The sequence below is a fragment of the Lemur catta genome, chromosome 12, assembly GCF_020740605.2.
Source record: "Lemur catta isolate mLemCat1 chromosome 12, mLemCat1.pri, whole genome shotgun sequence".
NCBI lineage: Eukaryota > Metazoa > Chordata > Mammalia > Primates > Lemuridae > Lemur > Lemur catta.
The window spans coordinates 66,804,526-66,829,023 of record NC_059139.1 but is presented as its reverse complement, the minus strand read 5'-3'; the positions used below and the strand labels follow the sequence as shown (position 1 = coordinate 66,829,023).

At 33.0% G+C, this 24,498-nt stretch overlaps 1 protein-coding gene across 3 annotated transcripts in view; it reads left to right on the top strand.

Annotated features, from left to right (window-relative positions):
- Positions 1–24,498, top strand: part of CHD1 (chromodomain helicase DNA binding protein 1) — a 70,166-nt gene that overhangs the window by 20,178 nt on the left and 25,490 nt on the right. For all 3 annotated transcript variants that reach the window (XM_045566614.1, XM_045566616.1, XM_045566615.1), the window contains 15 exons: positions 4,619–4,820; positions 5,829–5,933; positions 6,785–6,849; positions 9,455–9,604; positions 9,748–10,019; positions 12,263–12,488; positions 13,156–13,256; positions 13,473–13,651; positions 14,551–14,678; positions 15,412–15,628; positions 16,270–16,359; positions 17,889–18,079; positions 18,985–19,173; positions 21,530–21,692; positions 22,539–22,691. In XM_045566614.1, the coding sequence (XP_045422570.1) occupies positions 4,619–4,820; positions 5,829–5,933; positions 6,785–6,849; positions 9,455–9,604; positions 9,748–10,019; positions 12,263–12,488; positions 13,156–13,256; positions 13,473–13,651; positions 14,551–14,678; positions 15,412–15,628; positions 16,270–16,359; positions 17,889–18,079; positions 18,985–19,173; positions 21,530–21,692; positions 22,539–22,691 (2,431 nt within the window). The remainder of the gene's footprint in view (positions 1–4,618; positions 4,821–5,828; positions 5,934–6,784; positions 6,850–9,454; positions 9,605–9,747; positions 10,020–12,262; positions 12,489–13,155; positions 13,257–13,472; positions 13,652–14,550; positions 14,679–15,411; positions 15,629–16,269; positions 16,360–17,888; positions 18,080–18,984; positions 19,174–21,529; positions 21,693–22,538; positions 22,692–24,498) is intronic.

Here is a 24,498-nt window from a genome sequence, read left to right as displayed (position 1 = left end):
TGTACAGCATTGGTTCCACAAGGGAGCTTGTATTCAAAAATTACAAGAATTTTTTACTTATCTGTGGTTTCACAAAAATTGCTCTAAAAATAATTCAAAAGGTAATCACAAGCCAAAAACCATACATTCAAAAGACTGAGGACATGCTGTCACAATAAAAAATAAAACAAAAAATGTCAGAGTGAAAATGTCAAGATATCAAGAGTCAAACTTAGTACTTGAGGAAACCAGACATTTCATACTTAATGACCTAATAATATACTTAATAAGGAAAATTTTTAAGTACTGTACAGATATTATGTTATATAAAATATAAGTAGTATGGGTTATTACCTGAAATGTTAGTTGGGGCTCAGAAATTTTTTTATAACCAAATGGTAATTTGTGAGTTTTATATAAGAATATATGCCTGTATGTCTTTTTGATTTATTTAGTTATCCATCTACCCATGAAACATACTGAGTTCTTCATTTAGTTTCATTTAGTGCTTAGCATGCAAAAGAGCAATAGGTCAAAATCCCAGCACTCAAGGAATATGTGGTCTTAGGGTACCAAAAACCAAAACAAAATACTACAGTGATCATTACATCATATGCTCACAGCCTAGATAGCAGTGTGTACAGGAAGTTTTGGGAGTGTTGAAGAAGGATACTTAATTTAATGTTGGGTTGAGATGGAGCCAGAAGAGATTTGGAGGAGTAGCCATGAAGTATAGTCAAGTTACAGTGGAAAGAGAAGAGAAGGAATGATATAAAAGCAGGAAGTGAAAAGAATTGCCTTTCAGAGAATTACATGTAGTTTACCATAGCTTAAACTAGATGTTTAAGTGGGAAACTGGCTGCCAGGAGGCTAGAGAATTAGGCAGAGACAAATTTCTGAAAGCCTCATAGGTGTTTGAACTTTGTTTTAGAAAAACTGAAGACTTACAAAATAAAGTTACGCCATGATCAGCTTTTTATTTTAGAAAGGACATTCCCGGCAGTTGGCTGAAGTAAAATTACTTTATTAGGGAGAGGCATTTTACCTACTTCAGCTCAGAGTTTTATGTCTAAATATGTTTTTTTTCCTGGCTCTGTATTTATTTTTCTTTCAATTTTTTGAATTTTCTTTGTAAGAAAATTTTGCAAAACATTTGTATAATTCCAAACTGAAGACTCTATTCCAGTCCCTGTTGCTTGTACTCTCTTCCCTCCATTGGTAGACAACCATTTTTAAATTAGTTGTTAGTTTGTGCTGCCATTGTTGCTTTTTTTTTTCTTCCTTTCCTTTTTCTGTTTTTTTTTTTTTTTTGCTAAGTTTGTTATATAGCAGTAGCCATTGTTGCTTTTTAGAAGTATAAGCAAGTATGTATAAATATTTCTTTCTTATCCAAAGGAAACATACTGTAAACATTGTTTTATATCTTTTTTTTTTTTTCCACTTAACTATATTCTGGAGATCATTCTATAGCAGCTTATGATATTCCTTACTCTTTGCATATTCTTCTAAAGAGCAACTCAATAAAATAAATGCTTCTAATACCTAAGGTAATGACATTCTAATTATAAACCTATACCATTAGAGTAGCCTAGCCTCAGGCTGTTGCTTTTATCTCCAGGTAGAACTACTTCTGCCTAAAGAACTTAAGAAAAGATTTCTGTAATCACTTAAGAATTTTGTTGGCCTGTGTGGTGGCTCACACCTGTAATCTTAGCACTCTGGGAGGCCGAGGCGGGTGGATCATTTGAGCTCAGGAGTTTGAGACCACCCTGAGCAAGAGCGAGACCCTATCTCTACTAAAAATAGAAAGAAATTAGCTGGACAACTAAAAATATATAGAAAAAGTTAGCCGGGCATGGTGGTGCATGCCTGTAGTCCCAGCTACTTGGGAGGCTGAGGCAGTAGGATCGCTTAAGCCCAGGAGTTTGAGGTTGCTGTGAGCTAGGCTGACGCCATGGCACTCACTCTAGTCTGGGCAACAGAGTGAGACTCTGTCTCAAAAAAAAAAAAAAGAATTTTGTTTTGTTGAAAAGCAATTCTTGCTAGCCACGCATCTGAAGTGACTAATGAAGATATAATTAAGAATATAGGCCCATGACAGGTCCCAAATTTAATTATTCATCCATCTACTTTTCAAGTATTTATTGAACACCCATTTATGTAAGGTATTATGCTGGAAAAAATAAACAGTACCCTTAAGAAGCTTATAAGCAGTCGAAGAGATACTCCTTCTGCTTAACTCTTCTTTTCTACAGAATTAATTTCACAGCACTTTCTTCTAAATGTTCCCTGACTACTGTATCAAACTTAAGTGTATCTTCAATGCTCCTCACACAACTTGATCCATTGTTTTAAATATAGTACGGAATGATAGTTATCAGTCTACATTGACTGTCTCAAGGTTATAAGTTCTTTTAATGGTGAGGACCTTATCTCATCTCAGTCTCCCCAGTGCCTAACACATGATAGTTTTCAGTAAAGTTTATTGAAATGGAACATTTCTTTTACGCTAGTGAGTTAAAATAAAATTGTGTGTCAGGAAAAACATCTTCTCTAATAATCCTTGCTAAAATTTCTCTCAAAGGATTCAAGTTAAAAAAAAAAAAAAAGTACACTGCTGTTTTTGGATCTCAGAACCATGTGATGAGAGGGTAGAAATAGTGGCAAAAGTGATCTTGATAGTGTAACCCTTTAAGAAGCAAATTTTTGCTTACTATATCTATGAAGAAAAACATTTCAGGAGACTTTTTTGTTTTACTTTGTAATTTTTTTTTTTTAGTTATGAATCCATAATAGTTATATTTTCAGGGTACATGTGATGTTTTCATACAGGTATATAATGTAAATTAATGAAATCAGGGAATTGAAATATCCACCACTTCAGGCATTTAACATTTTTTGTATTAGGGACATTTCCAATTCTATTCTTTAGGTTATTTTCAAGTATACCCTAACTTATTGATCATAGTCACTTTGTTGTGCTGTCAAATATTGTTCATTCTATGTAACTATATTTTTGCACCTATTAGCCATCCCCACTGTATCTCCCCCAACCTCCCCATTACACTTCCCAGCCTCTGGTAGCCATCATTCTACCTCCTCCTGTCTGCCTCCATGAGCTCAGTTGTTTTTAATATTTAGCTCCTACATATAAGGGAGAACATGTGAGATTTGACTTTCTGTGGTTGGTTTATTTCACTTAACATAATGTTCTCCAGTTTCTTCCACGTTTCCATTAGATTTTAAAAACATGGGTATACTTGTTCATACTATATTATCATAATTTTTTTAGGACAGAGTCTCACTCAGTTGCCCTGGCTAGAGTGCATCTGGCATCATCATAGCTTACTGCACTCTCAAACTCCTGGGTTCAAGCAATTCTCTTGCCTCAGCCTTCTGAGTAGCTGGGACCACAGGCACTCACCACCATGCCTGGCTAATATTTGTGTTTTTTGTAGGGATGGGGTCTTCACTCTTGCTCAGGCTGGTCTCCAACTCCCAACCTCAGGCTGTCCTGCCTTCACCTCCCAGATTGCTAGTATTACGGGCGTGACCCACCATACCTGGCCTTTGTTCATGCTTTAAGCATCTATGTTTCTAACTTGTGGAATCAAAAGTCTTTCTGCAAACTTTTATTTCTCTGTTTCCATGCAGAAATTTTAAGTCCTTGCTTTGGAAAAAGAATTACTGTAAATTTGGTCTATTTTCTAAGAGTAATACCTCCATCTGGTGGCATTTTTGAAAATTACAGAGAGGACAGGAACCTTGTGTTTTCTTGTACATGCATAAACTGTATTACCTGTGGTTTCTCATAAAGCCAGATGAAATTACATCAAAAGCTGACTCTACTATATGTACCAGAAATTTAATGCCATGGTTTTCAACAATTCTAATGTAAGCACCATGTAAACAAATGACCTTGGTGAATAATAATTTACAAAAGCAACTGTTTAGTCCAGACCATTTCTAGGCTACTTTGGACTAAGAATTAGAAATGGAAAAAAAGCATAGTTCCTCAATGAGCTGTTAATTGCTTTCACATATAAATAAATAGCTGTTAGGAAATATGAGAATTTGTTGCTATTTTAAGATTTATTACTATAGAACCTTAAGGAATTTAAGTGATTTTTCTCACAGAAACAGTATTACTGACTTCTTAAAAGTAAATTACATTTTATCATATCCCAATTATAATAAATTATATTCTCCTAGTATGAGAGAACAGAGATATAATCTTGAAAACAAGCAGAAACTACAAGTAAATTTCTGCCTGTTACTGTAAGAATTTTTAACACATTTAATCTTGACACAGTTCCTGCTTTATAATTATTAGAGCTAAGTAGCCTTTTAAAGGTAGGTACCATGGCTTAAACTTCTTGTTTTCCCAAATTTCTAGCCCAGGGTGCTGCACATGGGTAGATTTTGCTTATTAGTGCTTATATTTTAGCTAAAAATGTACTAAATCTATCAAATATGTCTTATTAGTATAGATTAACTAAATTAATTTACTTTTTCTGTTTGGCCACAGAGAGTTGAAATATGAAATAAACTTTAATGATTTGGGGCTTTTTGATGACATTAATGAAAGATTAAATTCCTAATGAATTTTGTTTGAAATCTGTTTATTTTTACATTGTAGCCAGTCGGATGACGATTCTGGGTCACCTTCAGGCTCTGGATCTGGTTCAAGTTCTGGGAGCAGTAGTGATGGAAGCAGTAGCCAGTCAGGTAGCAGTGACTCTGACTCTGGATCTGAATCAGGCAGTCAGTCAGAGTCTGAGTCAGACACTTCCCGAGAAAACAAAGTTCAAGCAAAACCACCGAAAGTTGATGGAGCTGAGGTAATAAATAGCCAATGAAAAGTAGATTTTTTTGCATTACTTTGGGAAAATTTAAAGGATTGATTTTATACCATTCTCAATCTAGCTTTTAGAAAAAAACAAAAAACATTTTAGACATTAAAATTTACTTTTGGTCATTCTCAAATCTGTGGCTGTATGTCTGTGGACTAATAGACTTGGAAGAGATGTAGTCTGTAAGTATAAAACTGCAAGTGTAAAATACACAAGTAAAACCTTTTTGGTGTCTTAGGCAGAAATTGATAAGTATTCATTGTCTCAGATAAAAATTAAAGTCTTCATGAGGTCTACTTGTTAACCTTATATAGTACATGATTTCTGCATTAAAGATCTTCAAAGGAGATACTTTATTGCCAAAAGTAAGAGGATTTAGTAGAACTCAGATTCCTCAAAGATGAATTGGTAGAATAGGTTAAGGGTTATTCTGTTTGAAAAGAGCTACTACAATATATACTAAAACTTCTGTATTATGTTTCATGGTAGTATACAGTGTTATTCAGACTACCAGTCCATAATGAGATAAGATACTGGTTGAAGACCAGAACATAAATCAATACATATTCTTTCATGGAGAAAATCTTGCCATAAAAAAAGTCAGCTAAGCTAAAACAATGTGCTAGTGACATAGTTGATTTATATTCTGACTCTGCCTCTTTACCTCACACTAATAGTTGTAACCATACTATGAGTAGCATTAGTTTAGCATATTATCATTTTCTTTTTGAAAATAATGCACTGAACACCAAGAGGGTATTGATTGATATCATCTGTCTGTGAAACTTAACACATGATACATTTTTTATATGTAACTAAAGCTCAGCATTTTATTTTAATTAGATTACAATGATATTGTCTTACATAATGTGAGTAGGGAAAATAATTTATTATTTTGAGGTAGTGAAAGTGCTAGCCCAATTTTTCAATAAATTAATCTTTTTCCTCCAGTTTTTTCAACACTTCATCATTCACTGGTTCGTATTTCTATTATAGTTTTGGAAATCTAGTCCTAGTATTCTGGCTGTACAGAGATCTGCAATGCTCAAGAAGCAGCAACAGCAGCAACAGCAAGCTTCATCTAATAGTGGATCAGAAGAGGTGAGCTTCCATTATGTGCTATGATTTTAAAAGTAAACATGATGACTAATCATTTAACTAGTTCTTATGAAATTATTCAAAGTGTGAAAACAAGTGTTTTGAAAGAATAAATAGGAAATACTTATGTTTAAATATACGTATCAAAAATCTTGAAATCTAGGTATTTCATTATCTAATTCCACTTCTAGGGATTAATCCAAAATAAGTAGTAGGAAATTTAGGCACATTTGCTCATCATGGCAAAACTGGAAATAAACAAAATATGAGATCCAAGGAAGTAGTTAAATATGATATATACCGAGTATATATATGTACACACACATATTTGAATGAATATTATACCATTAAATCATACATATATTTGTATAGAATATTAAAACAGAATTTTCAACATAATATTTTAAAAAGGATAGATTAGGACTGTGACTAATAATTTATTAATAGTTCCTCTCTGTGTGTAAGCACACGTATGTGTTTGCAGAAAAACATTCAGGAAAAGTTATTATCAAAAACTAATGATGAAGAAGAAAACCAATTCAAAATTTGGCACACTATCAACTAGGAGTTCTTGTTGTGGCCATATTAGGCAATAATAATAGTCTCTAGAGATGGTAGATTTTGAGGTTTTATACAAAGTGCTGACATTGTGATATTTACCTATTTTCACTATCTTAATTTGCAATAAAAATATTAATTACTTTAAGCTAATTAAAGATATAAATAAAACTACATAAAAGACTCTATAGGGACTGTTACAAGGCAAATGTTAAATTGTATAGCAAGTAAAAGTTCGATAATATGGTTAAATTCTAACCATTTATGGATGATACTGACTTTATATTTTCCTGCAGGATTCCTCTAGCAGTGAAGATTCTGATGATACGTCAAGTGAGGTCAAAAGGAAAAAGCATAAAGAGTACGTCATTTTGTTCAACTGACTTCTTATCAGGATAATCCTAATGATTTTGGATTTCTTGCTTTATGAAAATTGTTCCCAAAAGTAGCCTTGTAAATTCCTGGTTCATGGCATTTTATAAATTGATATAAACCTTTAATTTTTTTTTCTCTTTTTCTTTCTTTCTGTTTTTTTTTTTTAAGGCCAGGGTCTCTCTCTGTCACCCAGGCTAGAGTGCAGTGGTGTAATCATATCTCACTGTAACCTTGAACTCCTGGACTCGAGTGATTCCCACCCTTCACTCCCCCCCATCCTGCCTCAGCCTCCTGAGTAGCTAGAACTACAGGCACACACCACCATGGCTAGCTAATTTTTAAAAGATTTTTTGTGGAGGCGGGGTCTTGCTCTGTTGCCTAGGCTGGTCTTGAACTCCTGGGCTCAAGCAGTCCTCCTGCCTCAGCCTCCCAAAGTGCTGGGATTATAGACATGAGCCACTGTGCCAGGCTAAGCCTTTAATCTTTGACATTTATTTTTCTGTGACCACCTGAGGTTATTATGCCACTTCTTTATTTCCTATAACCCCTCTCTCCTTTATATTTTTAAACTTTAAAGGTATACTTAGTCATAATATCAGAAGATCTTAGTAACTTGGGAAACAGGAGTATAGGGGACTGATTTTAGAGTGATTCTGCTTGTTTGTGTTAATAGCTATTTCTACTATTTATCTGTATATGAAATTTACTTCATCTATAGCATTCAATTAGAAACCACTATAGTTTCCTAAAGATTTTGACTCAGTATTAAGATTATTTCAGATTCTCAATTCATATACATTTAAATGGTTTATATTTTTTCTCTTTCATTCTTTAGAAACATCATTTCATTGACTTATCTCTTATTTTTCTATTTGTCATTGGTATTCTGCACATTCACTTTGTGCCTAGGTTTGGATTTGTTACGTATTTTTCCGATAAGATTAATTCAGCTTTAATGTGAAGGTTCATATCTTTATTAGTCTTTTATTCTGAAAATTTAGTCGTTTTATCTTCAGATTTTCTTCCTCTCTTTTCCTCCCCTCCCATCCTCCCTGCCCCCTCCCCCCTCTCCTCTCCTATCTCCCCTCTCCCCTCTTCTTCTTTTTTGAGACAGAATCTCATTCTATTGCCTAGACTAGAGTGCAGTGACATCATCATATAGCTCACTACAACCTCAAACTCCCGGTCTCCAGCAATCCTGCCTCAGCCTCCTGAGTAGCTGGGACTACAGGCATGTACCACCATGCCGGGCTAATTTTTTCTGTTTCTGGCTTATCTTGCTCTTGCTTAGGCTAGTCTCAAACTCCTGACCCTCAAGCCGTCCTCCTGCCTTGGCCTCCCAGAGCTCTAGGATTAAAGGCGTGAGCCACTGCTCCTGGCCATTTTCTCTTTCTTATTCTGTAAATCTCTCTAGTATTCCTATTAATAGATGTATATTGGGTCATCTAGTTTATCCTCCATGAATTTTACTGTACCATGTTTTTAATCTTCTATTGTTATGATGCATTCTAATCAATTTCCGTAGATCTGTCCTCTAATTTTTAAATGCAAACTCATTATGTTATAAACTACTGTGTCCCCATAGCTGTTTAACTCTTCCACTGAGTTGATAATTTCTAAACTTAGTATGGGTGCAAGCAAATAATATTTTTTAAAATGATAAGAATTATTGAGAATGACATAGACTTGCTTCAATATGAAAATTTTGTAAAGTCCTTTACATGGCCAAAAAAAAATGAATGTAAAAATTTTAACTTATCCTATAAAAATATAAAATGGAGACCTTTTTCATACGTCCTGCCTATTGCTGCTTCCAATGTGCAAGCCCTAAAAAGATCTCAAAATATAGAGAAATTTGTTTCTGTTTAATACTGTTTTTATCATGAACAGATATTATCATATGTGTTTGCTTATATAACCTTCAACATAGTCATAATTGATGTAAGTGATTCAGAGCAATGGAGCAGAAGCAGTAGCTGAAACAGGATGTAACATATATAAGAATTCAGTGTGTATCTTTCATTTGAGCTTTATATGAAAAATATTAACATATATATCCAGTATTTTTTCTTTATGTATTGATTGGAGTGAAATAGGCTAACTAAAGTAATCATTGAATGTTGGTTGCGATGGTACTATTGATACTTTTTTTTTTTTTACATTTTCTATACTGTATTTTAAAGAACATGTACTATTTTAAAAATCAGTTTTAAAAGACATGCTTTTTAAAAAAGCCCTTAGAAAATGAAAATGGAAGCGATTAGAATCTTTTTCTTTGAGAGGGCAAGTATAATAATTATATATAATTTTCAAAATTAAACCCTGTGACTCATTAAATTTGCATAGTACATTTTCATCCATAATGATAATAAAATATTTATTTGCTGTTCACTGAGGTATAGCTAAACTCTGAGTTATGAGAAAAATCTATGAATTATATTTTCCAGTGTTTCTTTTACTCTACAGGTACTAAATATTTTTTAGCATGAGGGAAAGCAACAGTATATAGATTTGATCATCTTTGTATTTTATTAGGGATAAAATTTGCTGTATAAGTATAAATAAAAGTACTTTATAAATTTTATCTACAGTGAAGATTGGCAAATGTCTGGGTCAGGATCACCATCTCAGTCTGGTTCAGATTCAGAATCTGAAGAAGAACGAGATAAAAGCAGTTGTGATGAAACGGAATCTGATTATGAGCCAAAAAACAAAGTCAAAAGCAGAAAACCTCAAAATAGGTGAGTATAGTATGGTATCAGTTTGATGGTGAAAATTGTTGATTATGGAAGGTATTAATTATTTTGTATATAGTTTGTGAAATCTTGTTTTATGCTAGTGTTTCTGTAAAATGCTTGTCTTTTTTCTCCCTGTCCTTCCCTAGATCTAAGTCAAAAAATGGAAAGAAGATTCTTGGACAAAAAAAGAGACAGATTGATTCATCTGAGGATGATGATGATGAAGAGGATTATGATAATGATAAAAGAAGTTCTCGTCGCCAAGCAACTGTCAATATTAGCTATAAGGAAGATGAAGAAATGAAAACAGATTCTGATGACCTACTGGAAGTCTGTGGAGAGGACGTTCCTCAACCCGAGGAAGAGGAATTTGAAACAATAGAAAGGTTTATGGATTGTAGGATTGGGAGAAAAGGAGGTATTTAAAAAAAAACATTGTTTGGTTTTTTAAATAATATTTACGAGAGTAAATAAAGTATTTCTTGAAGATTTTTCGGTTTTGAAAACTAAGAAGGTGGATTTTATTCTATTTTACTTATCTCTTATAAAAATACACTTTGCTTAGCTTGAGTATGTTCTTTCCAGAAGATATCCACCTGACTCCAAGTCATATGTTGTGGATAGTTAGAAAATTTCTGACTTGTATATTGGGTTTTGCTGTTATACCTAAATATTAGGTTATTAACACATTGACTTCCATGCTAGAAACAAATTTTTTTTTTCCTTGGGGCCACAGTGTTTTATTATGAAAATAGAATAAAAACTTGAAAAACAAAATGATCTTTTCTAATTTAATGTAAAATTTATTATTTTTTATTGTTTTCTGTTTATGAGTTATATGCAATTTGAAAAATAGTTCACTCAGCTCAAGGTAAAGAGATGTGTAAGTTGCATATGCTTTATGAGGCCTGGGGCTCAAAACTAGCCTGAATTAAATACAATTTAATGGCAGTTAATGTGTTAAATATGAAATGTCTGATTTCCTTAAGTACTAAGTTTGACAATTGATATCTCTGACATTTCACTTTGCCACTTTGTATTTTATTTTTATTGTGAAGGTACATCCTCTGTCTTTCAAATGCACATTTTGGCCTGTGATTATCTTTCAAAAATTTTTTTAGAGCAATTTTTGTGAAACTGTAGATAAATCAGAAATTCATGTTCTTTTCCAATATGAGTTCCCTTGTGGAACCAGTGCAGCAGAGATAGCTCGATATATCAACAAAGTGGGGAGGATGTGGCTAATGAATGCATAATATCTCCATGATTTGAGAAGTTCTGTTCTGGTGATCTTAATCTTGAAAATGAGCCACGTGGCAAACCCGAGACCAAAGTGGATAATCATGAGCTCAAAGCTCTAATGGAAGTGAACTTATCTCAGCCTACACGTAAATTAGCAGCAAGGTTTTGACGTTACTGTTCTAACAATATTGGACCATTTGAAACAAAGGGGCAAAATAAAGAAGCTGGATAGATGGGTTCCGCATGAATTAAACAAGCATCAGAAGAGAAATCATCTCGAAGCTTGCCTTTCTTTGCTGTCACGACATGAAGGCGAACCATTTCTATACCATATTGTTGCGTGTGATGAAAAATGAATTCTTTTTGACAATCACGAGCATTCAGCACAATGGTTGGATAAAGATGAAGTGCTGAAACATAGTACAAAACTGAAAAATAGCTAATGATGTGTGTTTGGTGGTCCAGTGCTGGTATTATCCACTACAGCTTCATGAAATCTGGTCAGTTGATTACAGCATGTACTGCAACCAATTGGACGAAATGATGAGGATGCTTGCTAAGATTAGGCAGCCGGGGAGACTGGTCAATAGAGACAGGCCAATTTCCTTGCAAGACAACGCTTGACTACGTAGCACAAACAACCCTGCTCAAACTGCAGAGGCTGGACTTAGAAACTTTGTCATCCACCTTATTCACCAGACTTTGTACTAACTAACTACCACTTCTTCCAGGCTTTGGGTCACTTCTTGCAAGGAAAACTATTCAATTCTCAACAAGCTGCAGAAAATGCCTTTTGTAATTTCATCGCTGCTCACTCTCCAGGCTTCTTCACTGCTGGCATAAACAAGCTTCCATTAAGATGGCAAAACTGTTGATAGTTTAGGCATATACTTTGCATAATTGTACTGCTTCTTGTTTGAGATATAATAAACTACACTTTTGATTAGAAATCGGACATTTCATATTTAATGACCTAATAGTTGCTATTTAGGTACCATCAATTTCACAAACTGGGTTTTTGAATTTTTTTTTCCTTTCATCTTCAATATGTACATTATTTTTAGTTATCTTGGCATGTAGTTTTTCAAGGTAATTTTTAATTATTTTATTTTCCAGTTATCAGTTTCCCAGTTACAGGTTTTCACCTTTAACAGCGATCTCAGGTGTACCTGTCTTTTGACCTTTTTTTCGTTTCTAATTTTAAAACTAAGGCGATTAAATGAGAGAATTCTTTAGTTTTAAAATTCTGAGTTTCTTTTATCTGTGTGTAATATAATTTCCCATAAGTCTCTGTAACCCCAGGTACTTTACTTATTTAAGAGAGTATATGTTTTTGTATTTTTATTCTTAAAATTTGGGGTTAAAAGGAAATGATCCTCCAACAGAATTACATGGAAGGTCTTACACTTTTGTTTTCAGCTACTGGTGCTACTACAACCATCTATGCAGTTGAAGCAGATGGTGACCCAAATGCAGGATTTGAAAAAAATAAGGAACCAGGAGAGGTCCAGTATTTAATTAAATGGAAAGGATGGTCACATATTCACAACACTTGGGAAACTGAAGAAACGCTTAAGCAGCAGAATGTTAGAGGAATGAAAAAATTGGATAATTATAAGAAAAAAGATCAGGAAACAAAAAGATGGTAAATATGCTCTAAACCATACTTTATAGTTCAAAGATGAGTGAGCTTTTTTGTTAATAAGGAATACATAATCAAGAATTAAATGATAGCCTAAAATAACCATTTGTAGACTTTATAGTATAGTTGGTCTTCTATATCCACTGGTTCTACATCCTTGGATTCAGCCAACTACTAATTGAAAATAATTAGGGGGGAAAAAACAATAAAAAATAATACAAATTAAAAAGCAATACGGTATATTAACTACTTAATAGCATTTATATCATATTAGATATTATAAGTATATCTGGAAATGATTTAAAGCATATCCGAGGGTAGGTTAAATGCAAATACTATGCCATTTTATATAATGGACTTGGCCTGCATGGGTTTTGGCATCTGCAAGGGATCCTGGAACCAATCCCCAGCAGATACTGAGGGATGAATGTTTTCCATCTCAAGGTAAAACTCTTCTTGATAACAGTCACATTGTGTCTCATACATTATGTTACACGTTTTAAAGTTAAAAATTAATGATGCTTTATTTCTGTTTCAATTTTTTCATTGTTCAAACTTGCCCCACATGAAAAGGGCAAAATGAGAAATTTTGTGCTGTAGACAGTGTTTGGGGGGGATGGGTTATTTATGGGATAATCTGAAGTCTAATCCTGGATTAATAATTTTTCAGGTTGAAAAATGCTTCTCCAGAAGATGTGGAGTATTATAATTGCCAGCAAGAACTTACAGATGATCTACATAAGCAATATCAAATAGTGGAACGTATAATTGGTTAGTAATAATTGATTCTTATTAAACTTTTATCTTTTTATGCTTGAAATAATCTGAAAAAAGTCATAAATTTACTGCTTACACATCAAATTCCATTGCTTCCTCTTACTAGAGTATGGTAAGCTAGATGATAATTTTTACTTGTGTAGTTTTTACTAAGAATTATGTCTCTGAGATTAAACATAAAGATAAATAAATGCCTGGTTTATCTCACAGCTCATTCCAATCAAAAGTCAGCAGCTGGTTATCCTGATTATTATTGCAAATGGCAGGGCCTTCCATACTCAGAATGTAGCTGGGAAGATGGAGCTCTCATTTCCAAAAAGTTTCAAGCGTGTATTGATGAGTATTTTAGCAGGAACCAATCAAAAACCACTCCTTTTAAAGATTGCAAAGTGAGTATTGTTTGACATTTTTAATTAAAAGTGTATCTATGCATAATAAATATTATAAGCCTTAATAAGATAATTAGATCCTGATTTTAAATAGACTAAGGCAGAATACTTGGTTGATAGGTCTTCGCAGGAAGTGAGGTTCCTGTAATTGCTATTTGATCTTAAAGGTGGCATTGTCTTTTATCCTTGGTGAGTGGGACTATGTCAGAAAGGTGATAAAGATGTCAGAAAGTGGTGGTGATGGTGGTAGTTGTAAGGAGTGGGTTGGGGAAACCAAGTAGGGAAAATTCCTTGGAACCAGAGACTTGCTTGGTTTAAAAGGTAGCAGATACTTTTCTTTGAAGGCAGGGAAGGAGAAGAGGGGACATACCTATAAGAAAGTATCCATGACTACTGTGCACAATACTTTCAAAATCTTCATATTTATCTAAAATTATTATGATAGTTTTAGGATCTGTGTACTACTAGGATTTCTTTCCTTATTACAAGATTGAATTAAATTCTTCATAATGGTAATTTAGAAATCAGAAATTGAATGGGAAGCTAAGCCAGTTTTATGGTTTATTTCTAGCTTGGGGATGGAGCAATGGTTATGAACAATTTTAACAAACATATCCTTTGCTTGTGAAATTAGTGAGACCCATGTACTTTGGTAGGAACTTAATTTTCACTGTCATTTTTTGTTTAAAAAAATAAAGCACAATATTTCACTGTGCATTCTTGTTAGAGTAGTAGAAAACAATATTTGAATACTCAGAAGTATTTTAAGTCATGGAATCTCTGAGCTTGATGATTTTAGGTGAAATTTCAAAATTTATAGTGAACACTGAGATTTTCATCTTTTAGTATAATTTCTTACATTTAATAATTCTACATATTAACATTTATTTCTGCTAAAGGTATTAAAACAAAGACCAAGATTTGTAGCTTTGAAGAAGCAACCATCCTATATTGGAGGACATGAGGCTTTAGAATTAAGAGATTATCAACTAAATGGTTTAAATTGGCTTGCTCATTCTTGGTGCAAGTAAGTATATTTTCAATCATCTGTTTAATTTGAGACAGTAAATTTTACAAATACAGGATTCAGAAAAGATTTTCGTTGACATAAAGGATGACATAAAGGCATTTTATATGCTGATCTTTGTATTTCCTAGTTTATATAAACAGTACTTACTACATACTAGGAAGAAAATTCAGCGGAGTTTGAGTTGAACTTGTTTGATTGTTGGAGTTCTTAAATATGTTTCTATTCAACATCAGAATGTGTATACATTCCCATCCCCACTGTTCCTGAAATATTTCTTACATTTCCTAGTTATTTCTAATATCCATTTAGTCCTCTACATTTTTTTTCCCTCTCTCCTATGGCCCCACTCTGCTCTTGAGAGTATATGTGACTCTCTAGGTTGCATTTTAGCTATGGTTTTTACCCATGTTCTTCCTATATACCTTTTACTTATTTAATATATGTAGATGAACCGCATTTTCAGCTTCATAATTGAATATAATACTGTTAATATTCAAGCCTCTTCTGGCCTAAAATGGTAAACTCCTTTTACTTTTCTTACGCTATCAGTGATTAAGTCTTTAGCCAGATGCCTTTACATTTATTATTTGTAGCTAATAAAAATGATATTGTATATAATACCTATCAGATTAATTTTAACTTCATTTAAACGTGTGTGTGATATAAAAAAGGTTTCTTTGTACATTTGAATCTTTTATTGCATGCATTTTTTTTTTTTTTAACTTTGTAGGGGAAATAGTTGCATACTTGCTGATGAAATGGGCCTTGGAAAAACAATACAGACGATCTCATTTCTGAACTATTTGTTTCATGAACATCAATTATACGGACCTTTTCTATTAGTAGTACCACTCTCTACTCTCACTTCCTGGCAAAGGGAGATTCAAACATGGGCTTCTCAAATGAATGCTGTGGTTTATTTAGGTGACATTAACAGCAGAAACATGGTAAGTTGTTTGTCAACAAATTTAGAAATCAAGACATACTTGTCTTTGAGGGTAAGTATTTTTCTTCTGTCTTTATAGTCTTAGTTTCTGGCATAGAACTTGCCACAAATAAATACTAAATATATGTTTAATTGGGTATAATAAAAATCAATTTTTGTTTAGTATTATTTCATATATTTTTTTTCTAACTTTTTAATGGGAAATTTCAAAAACCATCATGTTCCCATCTCCAGTTTTACAATTTTAACTTACTGCTAGTTTCATTTTTTTTCTCCTATACACACTACTCTATCCTCCTAGTCATTGTGAAGTAAACCCAAGACATCATATTTCATCCATAAATGTTATATTATTAAATGAATTAATCACTTGTGTTTTGTTAAATGAGAATTTTTAGTGAAAGATGCGTGTTAAAATTGTATTTATTTCATTTTTCATAGAAGGTTTTGATGTGCTTGGTATTTACATTCTATTTATAAGATCAACATAGTGTGTTGGACTATATAATGAATAATTATTTTATTACATAAATATATGCATAGTAATTGTATATTTTGAATGGATTTTAATTTTAGATATTTAAGAAAAAGTATGCTTTGCCTAATATTTGTCTTAAAATTGTCCTTGAAATTTCTTAATAGATAAGAACTCATGAATGGATGCATCCCCAGACCAAACGATTAAAATTTAATATATTATTAACAACTTATGAAATTTTATTGAAGGATAAGGTATGTATTACCTATGTCTTTTTGTTCATTTATCAGTTTTTCCTTTATCATATGTTGTGAACAGGATGAGAGGGACAACTTAAATTATGGATCAAAAAACTACAGCCTTATTTTTTTTAAGGCCCTTGAGCTAAGGATGGCTTTTACATTTTGAAAGGGTTTAAAGGGTGACATTTAAAGGTGTGTTACAAAGTGTATGTAACAGAGACCATATTATGTATTTTGAATGGATTTTAATTTTATTTAAAATTAAATAAAATTGTTTAAAATTGTGTTGGTTTGCAAAGTCTAAAATATTTGCCACCTGGCCTTTTACAGCAGTGGTCCCCAACCTTTTTGACAGCAGGGACCAGTTAGTTTCATGGAAGACAGTTTTTCCATGGACCAGGGAATGGTTTCGTGATGATTCAAGCACATTACATTTATTGTGCAGTCAAACCTTTGCTAATGATAATCTGTATTTGCAGCCACTCCCCAGAACTAGCATCACCACCTCACCTCCACGATCATCAGGCATTAGATTCTCATAAGGAGCACACAACCTGGATCCTTCAGCATGTGCAGTTTACAGTAGGGTTGGCACTCTTATGAGAGCCACCACTGATCTGACAGAAGGTGGAGCTTATGTGGTGATGCGAACGACGGGGAGCAGCTGTAAATACAGATGAAGCCATCTCACCTGCTGCTGCTCACCTCCTGCTTTGCAGCCTGGTTCCTAACAGGCCACTGGTCTGAGGTGGGGTGGGCATGGGGTGGGGGTGTTGGGGTTGGGGACCACAGCTTTACAGAAAAAGCTTGCCAACTCTTGACTTAAATGAACCAATTTGTATTGTATCTATTGATTTGTGAAGAGGCGGAAGATACCGAATAGGATTAAGCTACCACTTAGTGAAGCAGTGAAGTACTGTTTTAAATGTTTTATAGCCACTGCCTCATTTAATTCTCCCATCATTTTATAAGATGTTTACTTTTTGTACTTTATTGAAAAGAAAGTCAGTCAGTCTCAAAGAGTTTAATGAACTTGCCTAAGGTCACACAGCTATTAAGTAGCAGAATGAGGCCTATTTTAAGGAAGAGACCTAAGTTTATGTATTAGAGATCTACAGTTCATAAAAGTCATGCAATGAATTATACCTACTCTTGGAGTAACACACTGTTCCAAATTTGTATCATAGTTTCTCCACATTGACATTAATAGAGACCTCTGCTGGGTTTAGGCTAAAAACCTTTTGTAAAATTTTTAAATGGTTCTGTTGGTTTTTCTCCTTTATTATTAATTTATAAGCTGGTAAAAACTTTGGCTTGGTATTACACCCTAATGGTTAAATTAATCATAGAAGGAATGCATAGTTAACTTGATTTAAAGATTCCAAAAAATCGTTAAATAATTTATTTGCAAATTAGATAAAAGTTTATTTTTAATTTTAATTTGCCTCATTTTAATAATTAGAGTTTAAATTAAATGGGAAGGCTAAATGTGAATTCCATTTTTCTCGCAAAATATTAACTGCTTTTCTCTTCATTTTAAGGCATTCCTTGGAGGTCTAAATTGGGCATTTATAGGTGTTGATGAAGCACACCGATTAAAGAATGATGACTCTCTTCTGTATAAGACCCTAATAGATTTTAAATCCAATCACCGTCTCCTTATCACTGGAACTCCTCTACAAAACTCCCTCAAAGAACTCTGGTCTTTGCTGCATTTCATTATGCCAGAAAAGTAAGACAATTTTAATGTACAATTTTAATCATAGTTTTGTATGATAATAGTGAGAAAGTAATCAATGCAGATAATAAGGTCAGTAATAAGCTTTATTGCCCTAAACCTTGGATCATAAATTATTAAGAAGGAAAAAAGGACATGGGGTCAGGTGGTGTTTGTAATAGTATTTGAATTTTTTAATTTTGTGATTTTTTTTTTTTCTCCTTCAATATTGAGATGAGGTCTTACTCTGTTGTCCAACTGGAGTGCAGTGGTACAGTCATAGCTCACTGTCACCTCAAACTCCTGGGCTTAAGCGATCCTCCTGCCTCACTTTGCCGAGTAGCTAGGATTACAGGCACTACCCACCGTGCCCGGCATCAATTTTGTACATAAACTTAAGTCATGTGTAATAAATTACAGCAGTTGGTTTTGCACATGTTCAAAATATACCTGTTTGAAAAACTAAAACAATGCCAGTTCTTTATACTAGCAATAACAGTGGGATACTGGTAATCTAATTTTCTAAATAGGAAAACTAGCCCAGACAAGGTTAAATAACTTGCCCAAAGCCACATATGTGTTATTTTTCAATAGATCCAGAACTTTAAAAGTACATTTTTTGAGAAATGTTTTAATGATAATTACTGTCATGCCTTGAAAATACTTCATATACATTTAACTCAAGGAGAATCAAAATTTATAAAACAACTACTTATATTTAACTCTATTTCTGCACACACATGCACAGTGGACTTCTTGGGAGGGACATTTTTAGAAGTGATTAATTTAAGCTAATTTTCTCTCACTTAAAATCTATAGTATTTTTTTTAATAGCATTTTGTTTACATATGGCTACCCTGAAGAATCTCATATGCAGTTTGACTTTTTCAGTGATTGTTCCACTTTCTTAAATTTTAAAGGTTTTCTTCCTGGGAAGATTTTGAAGAAGAACATGGCAAAGGGAGAGAATATGGTTATGCGAGCCTCCACAAGGAGCTTGAGCCTTTTTTGTTACGCCGAGTTAAGAAAGATGTGGAAAAATCTCTTCCTGCCAAGGTTGAGCAGATTTTAAGAATGGAAATGAGTGCTTTACAGAAACAATATTACAAGTAAGCTGTATACAGAGCACATGTTCTGAACATTTAATTCTGAATACCCTCCCTGTCCTTGTCCTCATCATAGCACCTCTACTTTCTCCACAAATAGTGTCTTAGAGCAGTAGCAACTCTTGAATTTTAGAATAGTTTTATTCTGTGACATAATGGAGCAAAGAGAGATTTAATGGCATATCCAAAATCATAATTCATCTTCTAACACATCATTAATTGCTGTTTTAGATATTATACTGTTACCTTATAGAGAGTTTCTTTAAGTGTTAGGATTTCCATCATACTAAGGTATTATGTAACTATGATAATTGACAGATGGAGGGTAGAGGCCAGAGAAGGAAACTTAGAACAAAGTTTTGGGTCCTCTGCTTTTGGAAAAATACTAATAAATCATAGCTTGTGTAAATTTTCTATGTCAAGATCTGTACAGTAACGTTTTTCAAAAAGGCAAATCTGTTCTAATATCTAATGTTTAAATATTTAATTGCATAAAATGAGATATATTGCTACATGGACTTGGAGTCTCAGGAACATTTATATTTTATGGCAAAATCTTTAAGCACCATACATATAAAAATATATTTATTGCATAACTTTTAGGTTTTTAATTATGGAAAATTTCTGACATGCACAAAAATAGGATAATATAATGAATTCCCATGTATCCATCACTCATCTTCATTTTTAAGTCATAGCCAGTTTTGTTTCATCTCTAGCCATCCCCATTTCTCCCACTGCCTATCCTTTTGAGACAAATCAGAGATATAATTGTTCCACCCATACATATTTTTCTGTGTTATCTCTAATAACTGATTTTATACTATTATCCTATTTTAAAATTTTGTGTTTTTTTCACATTCCAAACCTAGGAATACCACTTTAAAAGTTTAACAGTGCTTTCTTGATACCAGTGTTCAGTATAAGTGTTGAAATTTTCTCTGTTGTCTCAAGACTTTTATTTAAAGTTTGCTTGAATCAGGATTGAACTAAGGTACATGTGGCAATTGATTTGCCTCTTTAAGTCTTTATAGGTTCCTCTTTTTGTCTTTTTTCTTACAATGTATTTGATGAGGAAAATTATTCTGTAGAACTTTTCTACAATCTATTTTTTGCATAGTACATCTCTCTGGAATAGTTTAACAATATCCCCTGTATTTCCTACGTATTGGTATGTAGATCTAGATGTTTGTTTAGATTCAGGTTTTAATTTATGGCAAGAATATACTTTGTAGTGCAAAATCATATTCTAATTCTGGTATGGGATTCCTTTGAAAAATAGTAATACTCTGTTGAAATTGGGAAAAGTTGAGAAAAGTGGAAAGACATAGCCACCTATAATTCTCTTAATGCTAGTCATGTATCATGGATGTTGAACTTAGTCTTCAAGGTACTTTTTGGTAAGTAAGGTAATAAAATATTGCCGTAAATTTATATAAAAGGTTTTAGAATATCACCTTCAGGGTGATTCAAAAGAAATTTCTTTCTGGATAAGGAAAAATAAATTACCTCTCATGACATTGAGCATTATCCATGGGTTCCATTTTGCTTTTTATTCCAGTGAGACATTGAATAACAAGTGGTAATGAATGTGGAAATGAAAGAACGTGTATACTAGATTATCAAAACTGGCCAGGCCCGGTGGCTCACGCCTGTAATTCTAGCACTCCGGGAGGCCGAGGCGGGCGGATCGTTTGAGCTCAGGAGTTCGAGACCAGCCTGAGCAAGAGCGAGACCCCATCTCTACTAAAAAAATAAAAAGAAATTAGCTGGACAACTAGATTATCAGAATTTTCAAGTGCTTTTGAAGACTAACTTTATAAAAAGGAAGAAAATAAAAATAAAAGGTGGCAGAAGAGAAAGTAGGTCATGGTGAGAGGAAATGTTATAGGTAGTTTGGAGTAGTAAAATAACACCAAAATTTTTTGTGTAAGTTATATATGTCTTGTGTAATTGCAATTTAGAGAAGGAAGTGTGGCTGCAACCATGTATCCTTGTGAGATTTCTTTGAGATCTGTGCAAAAGATCTAATTTCGTTAGCTGTCTAATGCAGTGAAATTTGTAACATTAAGGTAGATAATGCAACTGACCATCTTTTTAGCAAATTTGGGGAGAAAATAGTACACTATCCTCACTACGTTACATTAAGCCTTTACTGTGTATTGTTAATGGTTCAGGTAACAATTTATGTGTTCTCATAAGTCTTATGAAAGAGGTTGAGTCCATTGTATCTCCAATTGTGAATTTCATAGTGGTACAGTTTTGCTTTGGTACTAGGGTTTTTAAAAATGGTTTTAGAATTCATCCTGGTAATTGTTTGTTCTACTAAACATCATTTTTATGATTTCTTATTTTAAAGATGGATTTTAACTAGGAATTACAAAGCCCTCAGCAAAGGTTCCAAGGGCAGTACCTCAGGCTTTTTGAACATTATGATGGAGCTAAAGAAATGTTGTAACCATTGCTACCTCATTAAACCACCAGATAATAATGAATTCTATAATAAACAGGAGGCCTTACAAGTAAGAAATTTTAAATTGTTATTACTTTGTGGTAAAGTAAAATTCTAGAAAAGTTTATTTCAGTTATAAGTGAAAATGGTACAGTGCTTTTATATATTGGTTAGAAGTTCTCTTAGTTAATGGGGCTTTTAAATAATGGTCCTAGTTATTTTTTAGTCTTTGTAAAAAAGCTTCTAAAATTCTAATTTATCTAATTATTTTGATGAATTTTCTAAAACTAGATCTCTCAAACCATGGGCCATAGTAATTTATCCAGCGAAAATCCCATAATATGTTCATAATTAGAATTCATTGATTATGATTATGCTAAATTTGTGATTTGGCAAATGGTAGTCTAAAGAAGGAGGTCTTGGCCTCAGATCTTCCCCTTCCCAGTAATCTTGAAGGACAGTTCAGAAGTGTGAATTTACAGCTGCAATCCAGCTATAGTAGTGCATTGAGGGGCTAGAATCAGTGACTAATATGTAATACATTAGAATATATTTGCTTATTACTCATTTTAAACCTCTTGATTGCCTAGTTGTTGGTTCTTCCAGTGTATTTGTTTTTTGGCTAAGATTTACGGAGAAATACTGTACTGTAGTAACTATAATTAGCAAAGTGAAACAGTACATTTTTCCCCTTGAAAATATGATAAAAATGTAGGTATTAAATGGCAAGGAAAGTTTTAGCTAAAATCATAGAGCAAAATGGTAAAGAAACTAGAAAATTTTGAAAACTGAAATAGTTTTCTAACATTAGGAAAGTTTAAAATCTCAATTTAAAATAATTAAAACAACTGAAGAGTTAAGAAAAATTTGTATCATTTGCTTCTTTTGACATAACAGTTTTAATTTATTTTCTTAGCACTTAATCCGTAGTAGCGGAAAATTGATTCTTCTCGACAAGCTGTTAATTCGCCTAAGAGAACGAGGCAATCGAGTGCTTATTTTTTCTCAAATGGTGCGGATGTTAGATATACTTGCAGAATATTTGAAATATCGTCAGTTTCCCTTTCAAGTAAGCATTTCATTGTATTTGTTGTTGTTTTAAATTTCATCTAATTCCTGAGCACATTTTACAGAATTACCTTTGAAATTATTTTGTAAATGTAGATTTTTATAGTACTTTTCGTTGAAGGAGATACATGTGCTTTAAAAAATTATATTTGTCTTTCTCTTTGTTCTTCTTGACTTTACATTTAGCAACAAAGCAATTTTTCTTTTCTCTAATTGCTTTATTTTAATTTTTTCTCTTTATATTTTAAAAACTGGACTAAGGCAGAGTTTCATGATTGGATATATGTAAAAGGGGAGCCTTATGTATTAAGAATTAGTCTGAAGAAGGAAAACATTAAGCAGTCCTTGTAAATACTGCCAGGGTTCTGATGATTGGTGTGCTCATAGTTTATCTGATGAATAGTTTGCTGAATAAAGCTAGATACTTTAGGGAAGAAAGCAAAGACCAAAATAGGTTTGTATTCCTTCCATTTGTTCAAAATTTATGTTGAAGTGTGTTCAATATAACTGAAGCTAACATTGACTGTTTAGAGTCAGGTGCTATCTTCAGTATTTTACATATATTACTTTATTTAATCCTTACAGCAGTTTTATGAACAGTGCCAGGAACATAGCAGAGATTCAGTATATACAGCTAGTAGATGGTGTATATTTAATGCAGGTAGTAAAATAAGAGTAACAATGAGACTCAACACACATAATCACTGATTTGTTGGAGCTTACAATCTGCTGTGGGAGGTAGACATTAAGCAGATAATTATAAATAAATATAACATCACAATTCTGTTAAGTGATATGAAGGACTGGTGTTTGATGATATATGAACATGGTTGAGAAATATGTAGTTATTTAGGGGGAAAAATAGAAGACTGCCATTAGTTGAGGATTTTATAAATACCTTTGTTGAGTTATAATTCCCACACCATACAATTCACCCACTTTAAAGTGTACAGTTCATTGGTTTTTATTATGTTCACAGATATGTGTAGTCATAGCACAGTAAATTTTCATAACCTCAGAAAGAAACTTATGCCCATTAGCTATCCCCTGCATCCTTCCGTTCCTCATCCTCCCCCAGCCTTGTGCTGTTTTTTTTAAAAAACGAATTATTTGGTGTATATGGTCAAACAAGAGAATAGTGCAGAAGTGTTTATAATCACCAGTTCTCTGCCCCTTAATCCCTTCTTGTTCCTAGATCACTTCCCAGACAGCATCATTTAAAATTTTATTTTGGTTTGGGGCATGCCACAATAAATGATACACCACTATTCTTAAAATTTTTACTAAGTATAATTTTTATTTTAGTGGAAAAGAAATAACACCATTTTAATTTTTTTTAACTTCAGACATCTGTCTCTACTTTGTATGGTAATTTAGACCATTTCACTTAAGATAAAATCACTTAGAATTTTAAGTATTTAAAATGTTTTCTCACATTTTCATTTTTAGATTTAAACTTTATATAGTAACAAAGCAAAGGTTGACAGCTTCCCAAAATATTAGTTTAATCCATCAGTTAAATGCATGGATCATAGTAGGCATGTTATTTCTAGTCTATAACCTGTTAATTATAAAATAATTGCTATTTATAATTAAAATGAAAATAGCTAATGTTTAATAAGCACTTAATATATGTCAGGTGCTGTGCTAAGTGTTTTCCTATGTTCTCTCACTGAGTCTTCTGCAGTCTATGAAGGAGGAACTACTATTATGTTCATTTTACTGAGAGGTAAACTGACATGGAGAAAAAGTTCATGGAGAAGAATCAAATCAATGAATAAGACATTCGTATGCAGGCCGTTTTGACT